Source organism: Gobius niger (genome assembly GCF_951799975.1).
Source record: "Gobius niger genome assembly, chromosome: 2".
Lineage (NCBI taxonomy): Eukaryota > Metazoa > Chordata > Actinopteri > Gobiiformes > Gobiidae > Gobius > Gobius niger.
This window is the reverse complement of record NC_136853.1, coordinates 24,913,588-24,928,872: the sequence shown is the minus strand read 5'-3', so window position 1 is coordinate 24,928,872 and position 15,285 is coordinate 24,913,588. Positions and strand designations below refer to the sequence as shown.

The 15,285-nt window shown below is 40.8% G+C and overlaps 1 protein-coding gene across 1 annotated transcript; it reads right to left on the bottom strand.

Annotated features, from left to right (window-relative positions):
* Positions 1-1,014: 1,014 nt before the first annotated feature.
* LOC306959744 (kinesin-like protein KIF2A) lies at positions 1,015-10,673 on the bottom strand. Its single transcript, XM_079551942.1, has 21 exons — positions 10,494-10,673; positions 9,341-9,435; positions 9,147-9,266; positions 6,823-6,877; positions 6,611-6,730; positions 6,132-6,232; positions 5,971-6,066; positions 5,822-5,876; positions 5,558-5,720; positions 5,396-5,486; positions 5,264-5,327; positions 4,276-4,367; positions 4,043-4,185; positions 3,751-3,955; positions 3,564-3,674; positions 3,420-3,487; positions 2,930-3,016; positions 2,548-2,692; positions 2,303-2,404; positions 2,088-2,223; positions 1,015-2,014 (listed from the first exon to the last, which is right to left on the bottom strand). The coding sequence occupies exons 1-21, from the start codon at positions 10,552-10,554 to the stop codon at positions 1,929-1,931; spliced, it is 2,196 nt and encodes a 731-aa protein (XP_079408068.1). The 5' UTR covers positions 10,555-10,673; the 3' UTR covers positions 1,015-1,928.
* Between the last annotated feature and the right edge of the window lie 4,612 nt (positions 10,674-15,285).

Below are 15,285 nucleotides of genomic sequence, written 5' to 3'. Positions count from 1 at the left end.
CAGAGAGCCCTCTCAGGGTGTGGCTATCCTAACTGGTCTTTCACTAAAGCACAAAGGGCGAGAAGACCTAAAGAACAGGACAGACAGACAGAACCCAGAAGAAAGGGCCTTTCCGAATATGGAGCTGGTGTCTCAGAGAAACTTCAGGGAATCTTTTGACAACTACATAGTTTACCACAAACCAGTGAACACACTGAGTCAAAAATTAGTTCATCCTAAAGACAAAACCCCGAGCCACAAACAAAACAATGTGGTTTATTCTATTTGATGCAAAGAAGAGGAATGCAAAGAGCATTACATTGGAGAGAATGGTCAGGAATGGCAGACTTAGATTCCACCTGTCAACTGTGTCCTGACCTGGAGGGCTCTGTCATGCTCATGAGGCTGAAACTCAGCCTAGGACAGATCAATAGGCAGGTAATTAGCAGTGATCAGCTGAGAGTAGGGCCATTCAGACTGAAACTCAGGTGTGAATTAAGTCATTAGGACTTGGAACTACAAAGTTTTAAAAGGGGGGGCTGAGTTGTGTCGCTGACAAAGCCTTTTTGTATGTGAGGCGAAATGTTCTACACTGAAGAACCTTCATTGAATATTATACTATATTCAATTTCTGAACACGGTAATGCTGAAGAAAACCAGTGAAGCCAAGAATGAGCATGCTGCAGTCACGTCAGTCACGGCAGATCATGCAAAGTCCTCGAGCTCCTCTGGTTCAGATGAATGTTTGTCCATGTGACTTTTTGTACATACTGTAAAAATGTACAATATACTGTACCTACATTTAACTTAATATATAACATGGCTATTTATTTATTGAGACCATATTATGACAATTTCAGGTTAATTATATTTGAATATGTAGCATTTATTCATCACTTTGGCAGTGATTAAATCTATGGACCAACTGTTCCTGAGTTTGTCTGTTTTCTGTTATGATTTTTCCATCATGTGCAATGTCGCCTCTGAACTTTTCCCATGTGGCCTGTGCACGGAAAAAATCCACACAGCGCACTAAATTACATTAAATCTGCAGCAACAAGGGCACAGGTTCGATTCCTGGGCCATGCGGGCCTTTCTGTGTGGAGTTTGCATTTTCTCTCCCCGTGTATGGATGGTCCAGTGCTCCGGTGTCCGCCATCAACCAAAAACATGCACAAAAGGTGATTATCCGCCTGGCTCCACATCTGGAGATGGGTCCCCGGGCGCGGCACTGCAGTCGCCCGCTGATCCTTACAGTTTTGCCCCAGTCAAATGCAGAGGACAAATTTACCTATGGGAACAATAACATACACCATAACCTATAACCATCAAACCTTCTGCTGAGAAGCACATGAATGACATACAAAAAGAATTCAACAATCTGACATATTTATTATGTCAAACGAGTTCACTCAGTGCAGTTTCCATTGTACCTTAAGGTTTGACTGTGGCGCCTCCATCAGGTCAACCAGTGTAATGCTTCTTTTTTTTTCATAAATTGCATCAGTTCTATAATACAACCAAGACACTATCACACTCGTTTTGTCTCATTTTACACACAAGCTCCACATGCACTCATTAAGCCCGAAGGAATACGGGCAGGATGATGTGTGGAAAGTAATGCGATGCGACAGCTGTCTCAATATAGTAAATAACTTGACATTTGAGCTACAAATGAACATTAAATGATTTGTTCAAGTTTAAGCACATGTGACATAACATTAATGTATATACAACTTGTATTAAAATCAAACATTGAAGAAATGTTGTGCTCTTTTTACAAAATCGATGGATGGAACCAAAAGGTACTGTACAGTAGAATCACACAGATACGCCAGGAGTAGATAATAACAGCTGAGAAATGTCAGCTCTTTAACAGACTCCAGTTAATGCCGTCTCTGATGAAAGTTCACATGTTATTTTTCACATAATGTGTGTGGTCTAAGTGTCTATAGTGCACGAGGCCTCTTCGGGGTGATTTGTTTGCTAGCTTGTTCCTCTTCCTGCAGTGCACAGCGGAAAGACTTCACTTTGTCTGGAAAAAACAAAACAATGCACTGTACAATGCATCTTGAACAGACTTCAAACCTTAAGTTACACTGTCCTACCTCTCAGCTCAGTGAGGATATCTATCTTCTGATCCAAAATTTGTTCAAGTTGAGTTGCATATGATTCAACATCATAATCCACTTCCTCTGTCATTTCCAAAAGTACTTTTTCATCTTCTAACCAGCGAATTGATTCCTGTGAACACATTTATAGTTTCAAAACCACGCAGTAGCTCAAATTGAACAAAATGCACATTGTTTTAAATGTAGTGTACCTGGAACACAGCCCTGTGGTCCTCCAAAACCTGCTCCTCCATCTCCACAAGCTGCGAGACAGCCTCATGGAAAGTGAAGAGCTGTGGAGAAACCTCCTCCTCCTAAAACATCACAAAATGGGGTTAAACATGGTAGGTCCCTCACACATTAGAGCAACAGCACCAACAAACTTTAAAGTTTTGTTGATTCTGATTTGTGGATCTATACTTTCTTCACTCAATAGATTTTCTGACTAAATAATTACATTCTGTTCACAGAGCAGCTTCAGATCGTCTCTCTGTGGGGAGCTGCCCACTCCCCACTGCGCCTCCAGCACCTCCAGCTGATCGACGTGTACAGCCTGATGACAGTCCATCGCTGCCAACGGATCTACAGTCAGCTCTTTGACACTAAGAACAGACAGAACGCTCCGATTACAAACCAGACATCAAATAATGTCCCAATGCCGTATGTTGCACTGGTCACTTTAATTCATTACATTTCTACTGTTTTTGTGTGTATATATTTCGTGTGTTGTTATTTCACAATTATTCATAGCCGTTGTTAAAATAAAGAGAAAAACACATTTTACTTCAGTGTCCCATAGGAAACTACTGTGTGAAAAGTAAAGTAGTGAGAGGTCATACTCGTAAGTGGGAGACAGCTCAGACCGTCCTCCTCCTCCGCTCTGTGTAAAGGGGATATCAGAAGGGCTGATGCCAAACTCTTTTACCCTGCAAACAGAGCAGGAAAACAGGCAAGAGAGAAGAAGAAGAACTTTCTTTATATAGCGCCTTTCACAGACCTAGTCACAAAGCGTTTTACATGAGACAATTTTACATTCATGGTGTTCAGTTTTCCCTGGAGGAAACTGACTACACACATCTGTGCCTCTGACCACCATCATTCATTCATGCGCACACATCATTCATCCTGGCCTATTGTACATGTTTTTAGTGGTAGGGGAAACCGGAGTACCAGGAGGAAACCTACGCAGACAATGAAAGGCCCCATCCAGATGGAACTGAGCCTGACAAGAGCCATTAGAGTGCAAATAACATCAGCACAGTCATATCAATCTGGCATTGTTCCTGTTGAAAGGGTTCGAGGACAAACCTATAGCGAAGCATGTTTTACCTGTTGGCATATCTCAGAGTGTTCAGAGTGTTTTCACAAGATGCCATTCCTGGTGAGATTGTAGCAATCTGCAAAAAATAAAAATAAAGACACATAAGAGGCCGAACAGAAGATTGAATGCAAAATTTGCAACTTTTGTTATACCATGCAGGTCCTAGAGTTTTCTCCAATGAAGGAGTCCCTCAGCACTTGGGTTAACTTGCTCGCTCTAAATGGAGTGTGGGGTTTGTTTCGTCCAAGTGCGCGAATGCACTCCTGAAATGAATAAAAAACAGTCGTATTATTTGGATGACAGTTAAACCGCGGCAAACTACGGGACTTAGCAGCACACTTTAAGTGCCAACAGGCTCTTATTGATCTCAGCCCCTTCAAGGCGAGTCTGACGGTCAGCACTGGATGTGTCTGCTCCCCTCTCATTTCCAGCCAGGTCGATAAGAGAAAACTTTCCATGCATCTTTCCCCGTCTGCGCAAAATGATCTGGAAAACAGCATGGCTCCTGGAAGAATGGGCATTTGCTGATGTCTGCCCAGAAGTCCTTAAGAAAAACACATTCATTTAACATTTTCCCGTAGCCCATTGATAACAAAGTAATCGTGTGTAGAGTATATGAATGTTGTGCTACCTGCAGCTGTTTCCCACTTCGATGAGTTTGAGAACGTCCTCAGTGCATTTGACCTCTCTCTCCTGTAGACCCACCACCTGGACCTGCTGCTTCCCATCTTCCAGCACCCGCAGTTTGGCTTTGCGATTTAACAAGTCAAAGACCTTAAGTGCAAATGCAATAGTTACTAAATCTATATATTTGTGAGTTTGTCCAAATATATACATACATTGAAGTGTTTTGCAAATACATACCTTGCCGCTGTAGATCTCAAAAAAAGTGGCATAAACCTGAAGATCTAACTTTTTGTAGTTTGGCTTTTTCAACATAAGAAATACATCTCTGGCTGCAAACACAAGTACAACGTTCATTTATAACCAAATAGGTTCAATAAATGTGAACAAAGGTTAAAGGTTATATATAAACAAACAGTCCCCGTCAAATGTTTAAGACCAGGTGAGGCCGGATCTGAACTTGGTTCTAAGTAGAACTTAAATATGTAACAAGATGAAATGAGAGACAAAAACATTTTTGAGTAAAGCTTTTATTGAAAACAATTAAACAGAATTAGGCTGATTTGCAGCTGATCAAAAGTTTAAGACCACATGCCTTTAAAATGTGGACTAATTTTCTGTCAGGTATTCACACTGTCATGACGTCCTGAGGGCAAAAGCAATAAAAACATCACATTCTGCATGTGGTCGGGTTGTTGAGCTGCATAAGCGGGGCCTCTCGCAGCTGAGGTGAGACGCAGTCGGCTTTTGGGTCGAGGATCGTCCAGTGTCTTGACAGACAGCCAGTCTGATCCTCCAGCTCAGTGCTGGTCACGTTTTTGTTCCCTGACCCTCAGGATCTTTTCAGAAATTAAAAAGCACTGTTTTACTGCGTCCCGCCTCAGCGGTGATGGTGCTCTGCGAGAGGCCCAGCTCATGCAGCTCAACAACCCGACCACGCTCAAAACGAGAACGTTGTTTTTTGCCTTTGCCATCAGGACATCATGACAGTGTGAATACCTGTGGTGGACCTAAACTTTTGATCAGCTGCAAAACAGCCCCTTTCAGTTTATTTGTTATAGTCAATAAAAGCCTCACTCAATTTGTTTTGTCTCACTCTCATTTCTTGTTGCATCTTGAAGTTCTACTTGGAACTTTGATAAGATCCAACCATGTAAAAAGTGATTTCTTTTGCCATTTTTCAACTGCCTTAAACCTTTCGATAGGGACTGTATTTAAAAAAAATCACCTGATAGAGCATAGATTCCTTTAGAGCAGTCCTGGTTCTTCCCTGAAAAGTCTCCTCCCATTGTCTGTAAAGTATAGCAGTACAGTCCATGATTTTTAATTAAAACATACCAGACGAGCAAACATTGCTTACATGTGTTTTTCCACTTCCGGTTTGTCCATATGCAAAGCAAGTCGCCATTCCTCTTTCAAAAATCGTCTCAACCAAAGGCTGAGCTGTAAACCTGCAGATCACACAAAATGTTTGCTTGAAATTGTGATCTTAAAAATGCCAAAATGGATACAAAGTGTATACCTGTAAACCATTTCATTAGTGGAGTGTTCATCAAAGGCATAGTCAAAGCGAAACGTTTGGTTTTCCAAGTATCGCGTCAGGTCAACCTTTTGCTTTGGCTCATGAACCATAACGACGTCTTTACTGGGGACAGTGATGACGTCCAAATCCTTCATTGATAACTCTGCACAGGTGACAAGTGTTTTTCATTGATTACACAGACAGGAACAAAAACACAGACGGCAGGTGTTTATGAGTGTAATGCATCTATTAAACCTCATTCACCTTTTTTATTCAAAGGTCGAGCTCGTACACATACACATATCCTATGCTCCTCAATCTAAAAGCATAAAACACAGCAAATGTTAAACGTCAACAATGTAAACAATGTTGTGTAGTATAAGAATATTACACTGTGTGCTAAAAAGACTTACAAGATCATTGGAGGTTAAGGGTCTATAGTCCAGACTGGCTCTGAAGTCTCTGATCATGCACATGATTTCATAGTTTGGTAAATTTACATCTACTTCCTGGAAAAAAAGTTTTAAGTTTTAGTGCACACTTATGATGCAAACAATGTTCCTCATACTTTTACCTGAGCCCTTTTTTCTCTAAGTTCTTGTTGCTGAAGTCTTCTTTTCTCGCGTTTCTCTTGAAGTTTCTCAACCTCTTTTACACAATTAGATTTTCTCCGTGCTGTGAATGCACAGGCCAAGAAATACATTAAAAAAGAAACAAATCAGAGTATTTAACCCACAAACTCTCTCTACTGTGGCAGAGCACAACAATAAGGAAATAGTTGTTAAGATTTTGAATGAGACTTGGCAGCCTCAATCACCTGAGCTCAGATATATGATGTGATTGTATGTTTGAGAAAGCTCTCATTCATCCAGGAAGTATGTCAGAATGTGACAACAAGAGCTAAAGAAGAAGCTTCTGTGAATAGAAGCGAAATGTCCTTAACTCAACCAAAACCAGTCGATAATGTCCGCTTCACTACGATATGATTGTATGTAAAGTACTGCATAAACTACAGTGAAATATGCTCATCAGAGGCAAACAAAGCCCGGGTACCGTTCTGCTGCTGTATTAGTGTTTGGTTGAAGGCAGGCTGTGAAGCTATCGCCGGTGGAGGAGGCTCTGACACTTGGCTGTGCTGACTGGGCCGGGCTCTGGTTGTTCCGACTGCAGCCGCTAAGGCGCACGACCAGAAAGAAACATGTCATTGTCAGATGTCAATGCAAAAGAGCAAAGACCACTGTGAAGTAAAACAATAATTCAGTTACCTCTGTTTTCACGAGGAGTGTTCTCAGCTCTAGGTATAGCTGTAGTTCGTCTTGTCTGAGGAATAAATACAAAACTACATTATTCTTCAGATCAATAGATTAGTCTGTTAGTTTATTTAGCAGGGACAATGTACAAAAACAGGAATAGAAATACTTAACACCAGATTTAGCTTAAGCTAGTTTTCCCCTGCAGTCCCTGAGGAGGTGTTAATACAACTATCCAAAAACATCCAAACACAGTCCACACCACCTAAATACAACCAATCACTACACACAATTATTCAACACAGTCATGTAGAATTACTGAAATAAAACATCACTGAAACCCATAATGGTAAAATGATCTCAACTTATATAGCGCTTTTCCACCTACATTAGGCACTCCAAGCGCTTTACAGCAAGGATCCACTCACCCATTCATACCTACACCAATGTACACAGACACTGGGGGCAATGTGGGTAAAGTGTCTTGCCCAAGGACACAACGACAGCACCTTCAGGAGGTGTGATTCGAACCCCCGACCTTCCGATCATGAGACGACCCACTCTACCATCTGCGCCACTGTCGTAATTACAATGATCAGTGCAGGTTTTAATAGCTCTTTTCTGACGCTGTGAGAAAAGGATGGATTCTGGTTTGATTTACTGAAAGCAGATAAAATATGTATTTCTGCTTATTCAGTGTTCTAAAAATACATTACGGATACAATTTGCTTAGGGTTATTTTTTTCTTCTTCTTTTTACAATTTTAGCCTAACCTGGCTAACGCCAGGCTGCTGTGTGCGCTCGAATCATTTCGAACTGCACAGCAGCCTGGGGATCATGGCCAAAATTTTCGCATGGATTTGGGAACCAATCACAGAACGAGAAGGGACGGCAAGATGATGACGCGCTATTCCATATACGGAAGCTTGTAGTTTATTTACGGATTAAAAAAAAAAGTTTATTTACGGATCAAACATGACACCAGCAGACGCGACGCTATTTTTCGATCAAACTTTAGGCCGTGTTCTTAATAGTTTAGCTCGAAAGTTTACAGCGGGTGCATCATACGTCGTCTGATACGATGATACGATTGGCTGTGGCTACGCATGATACATTCGTAGCGCCCAATAAACGGCTATGGACGATCGTAAACCACACCTCTCCTACGAGAAAATGAATTGGTGGTCCCCAGACTAAATTTCACTTGTGATTTTAGTCTGGCGTTAGCCAGGCTAATTTTAGCCCTTTCTATCAAAAAGATGTAGCCTATCAGAAACAGAAATGTGTAATGGTCACTCAAAAATACATGAAGTCTGTTAACTAAGTCAATTACGCTCAAATCTGAATGGTTTGCATTTAAAAGGCCAAATATTATACAAAATGAGCGGCTTTAATTTCTTAACTTTATAATTAAATTTGTACATTTTGATACATTCATAAAATGTCCATACACCTCAACCTTAAAGGGGCTAGATGCAAGTTGGCCATTTTATGCTCACGACTGCCACCTCAGGTCTTACTGCAATCTCTATGTTAAAGGAATAGTTCACCGTTTTTACACACTGAGATATGTTCTTGCCTGAGCTTGGACGAGTTGATACGTACCTGTCTGGTCTTTGTGCGTGCCCTCAGTCACGCAAAACAACCAAAGACGTTGTTAGCATTTGGCCTCTTCCAATGTATTCCTATGGCTCCAAACGTGGGTGAAGTTGGAAGCTACCACACTCCTCCACAGGCACAAAGACCAGACAGGTACGTATCAACTCGTCCTCCTCCTCAACCTCAGGTAAGAACATATCTCGGTATGGAAAAACGGTGAACTATTCCTTTAAAGGGACATTTCAAGGTTTTTGACATAGGGCCTCATTTCCTAGTTATCCTGAGTGTTGCTGATTTCTGGAGATATTTTTTTTGTAATTCATGCAGTTCTTATATTTGAAGAGTTTCGTGGTGCTAGGCTAGTGCAAGGCTAGCACATTTCTATGGTATCAGCTAGCCTGCATTAAAAACAGTCTGACCCGCTCCACAGTGCACCTGAGGCAAATCACTTATAACACCAGACTAACGATGTAAATGCTTGTGTTGATAGAATAATTTGGAATATGGAATATAACTGACCTTGCATCACATGAATGATCGCATTTTAAGGAAAATTTTCTAGCAGATCACTCCACCGCTGCGTAGCTTATACAACCACAAAGCTGATGCTGCTCAAATATAAGTTATTTTAAATGCAAAATGGTTAAAGTTACTCTATCTTGTTAGTTAGTTACCACTTTTCGGAAGACATTTGCTACATTTTCAAAAAAATAAGAAGAAACCTTTAGTTAGAGGCAGACCTTTGGGACTTTGCTGACTTTAGGAATAGATGAAGGAGGAAGCGGGGTCTCAGGGCTCTGTGGTATCTCATCATCAGGGGCAACATCTGGATTCAAAGCAAAAACGCTTTCAAGGTCAATCTGTGGGTAAATATATAGAAGCATTAGAGATCTAGTTTCCTGCAAACTCAAAATAATGGCCAGCAGTGAAATACCTCTTTGCCTTTGGTGTCCCCGTTCTCTATCCACTCCACTGTCACACTCTCATTGTCCTCGTGCAGTGATGTGACCATGGCCTGGTGTATTCGTCCTGCAGTGAGGAAAACCATGAGGATCTCATTTAGTTCAAAGATGCTCTACAGTTCAGTTGCTGAAGGCAGTGGTTCCCAACCTGGGGGTAGGATTGGGGGGGGGGGGGGTTGAGCTTTGCCCGGTCAGAGGGTCATATGGTTCAAATTCATTACATATGGACTACAGGTGCACAATTTCTGTTTATTTGTTTGGCATAAATATGTATGTTTTGATACATTTGTGTTGGCCACAGTTTTGGACTGGTCGGGGGCACAGCCGGACTACAGCAAGCGCAGGGGGGGCTTCAATGGAAAACGGCTGGGAACCACTGGCTCAAGGGATGCTTCTTGACCACACATTACACAGTGAGCTACATATTGAGAAAGACAATTCAGTCACTGTAAGGTTAATTAACTACAGACAGTTGTTCATTGTTTTACTTAGTCCCTTTTGGTTAAGTATAAATGAATGTAAGTATGTTTGAGGGTGTGGTCCCCATCACAGGATGTGCCATTCAAAAGCTCACGCATCCTCTCCAAACCTATTATCTAGGCTCAATCTCATAGTGCACCGCGGTGTTTACAGGATCGTAGTGTGTAAGTCGTAATAGCATGCTGTAGACGGAGTTAATAAATGTGAGACGGTGAAAGCGGTCAGATCCGCAGCAGAAGGGGAGAGGCCCCAGCTACAGACAGGCCCGGACTGGATGATGCGGTGCAGGGAAGCTTCAATTACTACACACTACACACGATACAAGGAAGATGAACAGATGATTAAGTGATTGACATTATCATATTATCACAGCCGATGAGCCTGACCCACCCACCCGGCGTCACTATCTCCATGCTTGACAATCGGGCAAAAACCTATTGAAATGAGTGAGTAACCACAATGAAATGATCTCGTCAAATATACATTCTAATGACAGACAAGGCACTTAAGCCAAAAGCAGCAGAAGAGGATGATGTAGTTAGCCTAGCTAGCATGAGACCCCCTCACTTGCGGCGGACGGCTGCGGCTCTCATCCAGACCAGCCGGATGGAGCTGCGGCGCGTGCGGGGAGCTAGCCTCACATACCGTCGCTCCGTTTAATCTCCACATAAATCCCCACGAACATTTTTCCAAAAATCCCGGCCATCTTTCTTGCCGGATATTTCTGTTCGATTTGGGGGTGCCGGGTAGGTCCAGGTTGGATGCTGCTCCTCAAAGTGAGGTCACTAGCGGTCAGTGACAGGAGGCAGGAGGGAGGCGGTGCGCATGCGCGGAATCACAGCAGCATCCTGCATTTCCATCCTGCATTTCTCACAAGGTCCTGGTGAATGCGCTGTGCGGAAAAGAAACTGCTCAGGCTAAATAGAAGTAAAACAATGTGAATATGAATAAACAGCACAGTCCGTACAGTAAATAGTCTGTCACTCACAAAGCTTAGGTCTAATATGATTCATTGTTTACAGTAACCTTCAAAGAAGCTGACCCACACACCAAAATGTATTTATTGACTGTTTGCTGGGCCGCATTTTAAAATATTTGTTATATTTAACTAAATATCTGTTAGCCAGAGTTTCTACATACCATGGTTTAGCCTAGGAGGACACGTGTCAGATGACTCTGAATCTGTGGCACTTGCCAGAAGACACAACGGCTCAGCATATTTTCAAATATAAAAAAATAAAATGAAATTCACAACTGCACGTGGGCGATACATAAACTTGGTGGCGTAAAAACAGGCCCTGGCCTTCAGGGGGCCCCAAGCAGATTTGACTACATCAGCATCACACAGATTCAACAACTGATTACACACATCACCGCTGTCATCATCTCCACTTACTGAGTGGAACATTGAACACTGAACAATGTCAATGTCAATTTTATTTATGAAGCACATTTAAAAACAAACTTCGTCGACCAAAGTGCTGTACAAGTACAGTAACAATATGTACAATAAACACAATAAAACTTAAAACACGGGTAATATAAAGGCACGAACTGTGTCTGGTCTACACAGAACCGAAGGTCAAAGCCAAAATGTGAGTTTTAAATTTGGTTTTGAACTCCTCTATAGACTGAGCCGAGTGTACATGTAGAGGAAGACTGTTCCAAAGTTTAGGGCACAATAAGACACAAGAACAATTCTCGAGGTAGAGAACACCTGGCATCATTATTTCCTGTTTTCATGTGCATTTTAATATAGCACAGTCTGCTATAAAATGATCACTGCATTAAGACTCCTTCAACCTAAAGCTCTAGACAAAGGATTTTAAAACCACATGTTGAGCATCGTGCACGTTCACAATATAAGCTGTCGTCTGTGTGTAGGCTGTCAGGCGTACAGGAGTTGTCCATCTTGAGTTCTTGGCACCAGGGGCGGATCTAGATGGGTGGCACTGGATGGCAGCTGCCACTACATTGATGTCAGCCAGGTTTTGTCCTTGTCTGGAACTCAGTGTTAATTTCGTTGACTAAAATATTTAGTCTTAATTTTAGTCAAAGTGATATTTTTAATGACTAAAATTGAACTAAAACTAAATTAAAAGTTTTTCATGAGACTAAAATCATCCAAACTTCTATTGACAGTCTGAAAGAGCCTCATATCATGTAAATCCTCTGCCAAAAGAACGGCTGAGCTTTGTTCATGTGGGAGCAGCTCCATGAAGTAGAGGACCTTGATTAAATATGATTATAATGAATATTATTAATGCAAAGTTGACTAAATTTGTCTTAAATTTAGTCATCAACCTGGCACTTTATACATGCATTGTTTCAAGGACTAGTTGCAATCCAGATCTTCAAAGCCTGATTCATTTAATAGTTATTTTGGTCTGTATTAATGTGATGTGATTTCATGTTTAGCGGCCCACCTGCTTTTCTCGCTGCCCACCCAAAAATTAGATCCTGGCGCCGCCACTGGTGTAAGAGATATTCATAACATTCGTTTAGGGGAAAAAGCACGACCATGGAGTCATTATGTTTACAGTCTATGGTCATTACTAGTATTTGCTGCCATCTACTGGGCTATCACAGCAATAGCAATCTTGAATCCGGTAAAAGTGTGAACGTAATGCACAACCGAACAAGGTCGATCCAGTTGATGGGCAGCACCATGTTAAGAAGCTGCAAATGAATGGGGCCATAAGTTTCCTGGGTGGCTATAGCTCAAAAAAGTGTCAAAACAGCAACAAAAATGAGACAAAAACGAGTATGCAATTTAAGAGCAACAAAAACGTGACAAAAAGGCGATGAATAAGTGACAAAAACGCAACAAAAAGCCACAAAAGATCAACAAAAAACGGACAAACAACAAAAGAGTAACAGACAAGTGAAGGAAATGAGGAAGAATATTTGTGGCAGTGTTTTCTCATTTCCTTCCCCACCTTCAAAATCATCAGAAGAAGCCTTTTGTTATGCAGCACTAATCACTGATTGTAGCCTATAGCTTCTTTACAAAATACAAAATGAAATGAATATTGATGCTATAGTGCAAACTGGCACAATGAACATTACTATGCTAAGCAAAAAATAATGCTGACTGGCACTTTGTAAGTCACAAAATCCAACCCATTTTGTTGTGGCGTTAGCTTTAGCTAGTGGTGGCACAGCTTGGATTTAGGCTTTTGTCTGCTTGTTGTTTTACGTTTTTAATCAGCACATAACATGAAATTAATCAAATTAGACCAAAAGCTGTGAAAAAAACCTGACATTTTCATTTTGGTATTCAGCACTTTATGTTGTGCACAGCTTCAAAACCACAAAACGATACAGAGGCATCTCGTCATAGAAGGGGGCGGGGCCGCGCTGAGGGGGAAAATAGAATCTTTAGAGAAACGCAATTTTTCACTCTTTATAGCCATTTTCAGCCAATATGAACTTATTTGCCACACATAAATAAAGTCAAGTGTAAATCGGGCCCATATGAATATTTTCTCACAGCAGATTGTTCAGCTGAAGTGAAAAAACGGCAGTTGTAGCTAGCGCTAGCTAACCGTTAGCATTAGCCCGTTGCTAACATGAAGCATCAAGTTAGCGTTCTCTGTTATTTATGTATTTATGGGCTGTTGAACCACTTTGCTCTTCTCCATGTCTTTGTATCTTTATTTAGTAGAAAACTATATTCATAATTCAGCATTTGTTAAAGTATTTTTTGAATAATTAGAGAAAGTTTAGATTTTTCTCCAATTTGTTTTCCCCCTTAACTGTTTTCAAACATGACCATATATGGGCGTCAATGCTTTAAAATGTTGACAATATATTTCCTGCCACAGTGTAGGGTCTGTTTTAAATAAATAACTCTCCATGGTTTAAATCTGGGCACTGGTGGCATTTAAAGCTCTGTCAGTAAATTGGGGTGAAGAGCTCTCACTTGTTATGCCTCTGAGGACCAGCACTGCCTGTTGCTAGGAGACAGCCCAGGATATTTTCAGTCCACAGATAGCGGATCACTGGTCTCTGGTGAGAGTGACCACCAGTAATTACGTTTTACAGGATCTCTATCTCAACGAAGCAGGTTTATGTTAAAACAGGCTGCCAGTCAATCTAATTATTGTTTTTTTTATTATTGGATAAGTTTGTCCGATCCAGTCACGGCCTTAATTTGGGTCGAGGATCGTCCAGTGTCTTGACGGACAGCCAGTCGTTTTTTGGGGTTTTCGTTCCGTGATCCTCAGGATCTTTTCAGAAATTCAAAATGACTGTTTTACTGCCTCCCACCTCAGCAGTGATGGTGCTCTGCAAGGGGCCCTGCTTATGCTGCTCAACAACCCAACCACGTTCAAGACCACTATTTTATTTTTTTACCTTTGCCATCAGGACGTCATGACCTACCATAATGGCCTACCTGACAGAAAATGGCACTGAATCCACATTTTTGCACGAGTTTGGCCTTAAACCTTAAACCTAAAGTTAATTTGTTGTGAAAACTTTTACTCCAAAAAATATTTTGTCTCTCGTTCCCATTTCTTCTTGTTGCAAATTGAAATTTTACTTGGAACCTTAAGATCCAATCATGCACAAAGTGATTTATGCCATTTTTCAACTGGTCTTGAGCTTTTGATAGGGACTGTATGTTCACACCGACTTAATGCTTGGTATAATTCATTGACAGAAACAAGGTAAGCTTTAAATAGTGACAGAATATTTTTTGTTTATTTATTTCAACTTTTTTTTTAATAAAAAACAATACTTTTATAAAAACATATTTAGTAACATAAATAAATCAGTGTAAAAATCTTCATGGACAGGTTAACATGATTTAACAATCATTTCCCCATCATAATAAATAAAATCAACCATTTCTCACCAAAATGGCACAAAGGGAACAAACAACAGGTTTGGTTTCACAAAGAAAAACTAAAAGAAGTCATTAAAGCACCAATACAGAGCCAGTGAGGAAATCAAGACACTACGGTTTTGTCCAGTCAGTCAGCGCATGAAGAAAGGTTTGGTAGCAGTCATTTCCATTTGGATGTGTTAAAGCATTAAGACAAAGATAAATAGAAGGCTATTGTTGTGTGAGGAGGTCAGATTTCAAATTTCAGCTGAAAAGCATTTGATGAAGCCTACAGACATTCAATCACAGTTTGTGTGAGTACTTTTGTCAGTAGCTTCAATTGTTTTTATGGAATATAATCCCATTCTACCAACTCCCACCTCTTGTATTCTGAAGCCACAACAACAGGGCACTTAAAATCTTTCTGATATGTTGTTTCAAAAACCATGATACAGCAACTTCAACCATTTTGCCTTACATAGAACTGTCATAAATTAGTCACATTTTCAACAGTCGAACATTGTACATACAAAACAATAAAATGCTTTCAAATGAGAGATCCCTGAGAGTGAGCGGTGAAAAATGGCAAGTTTCTTCATTGGAAAA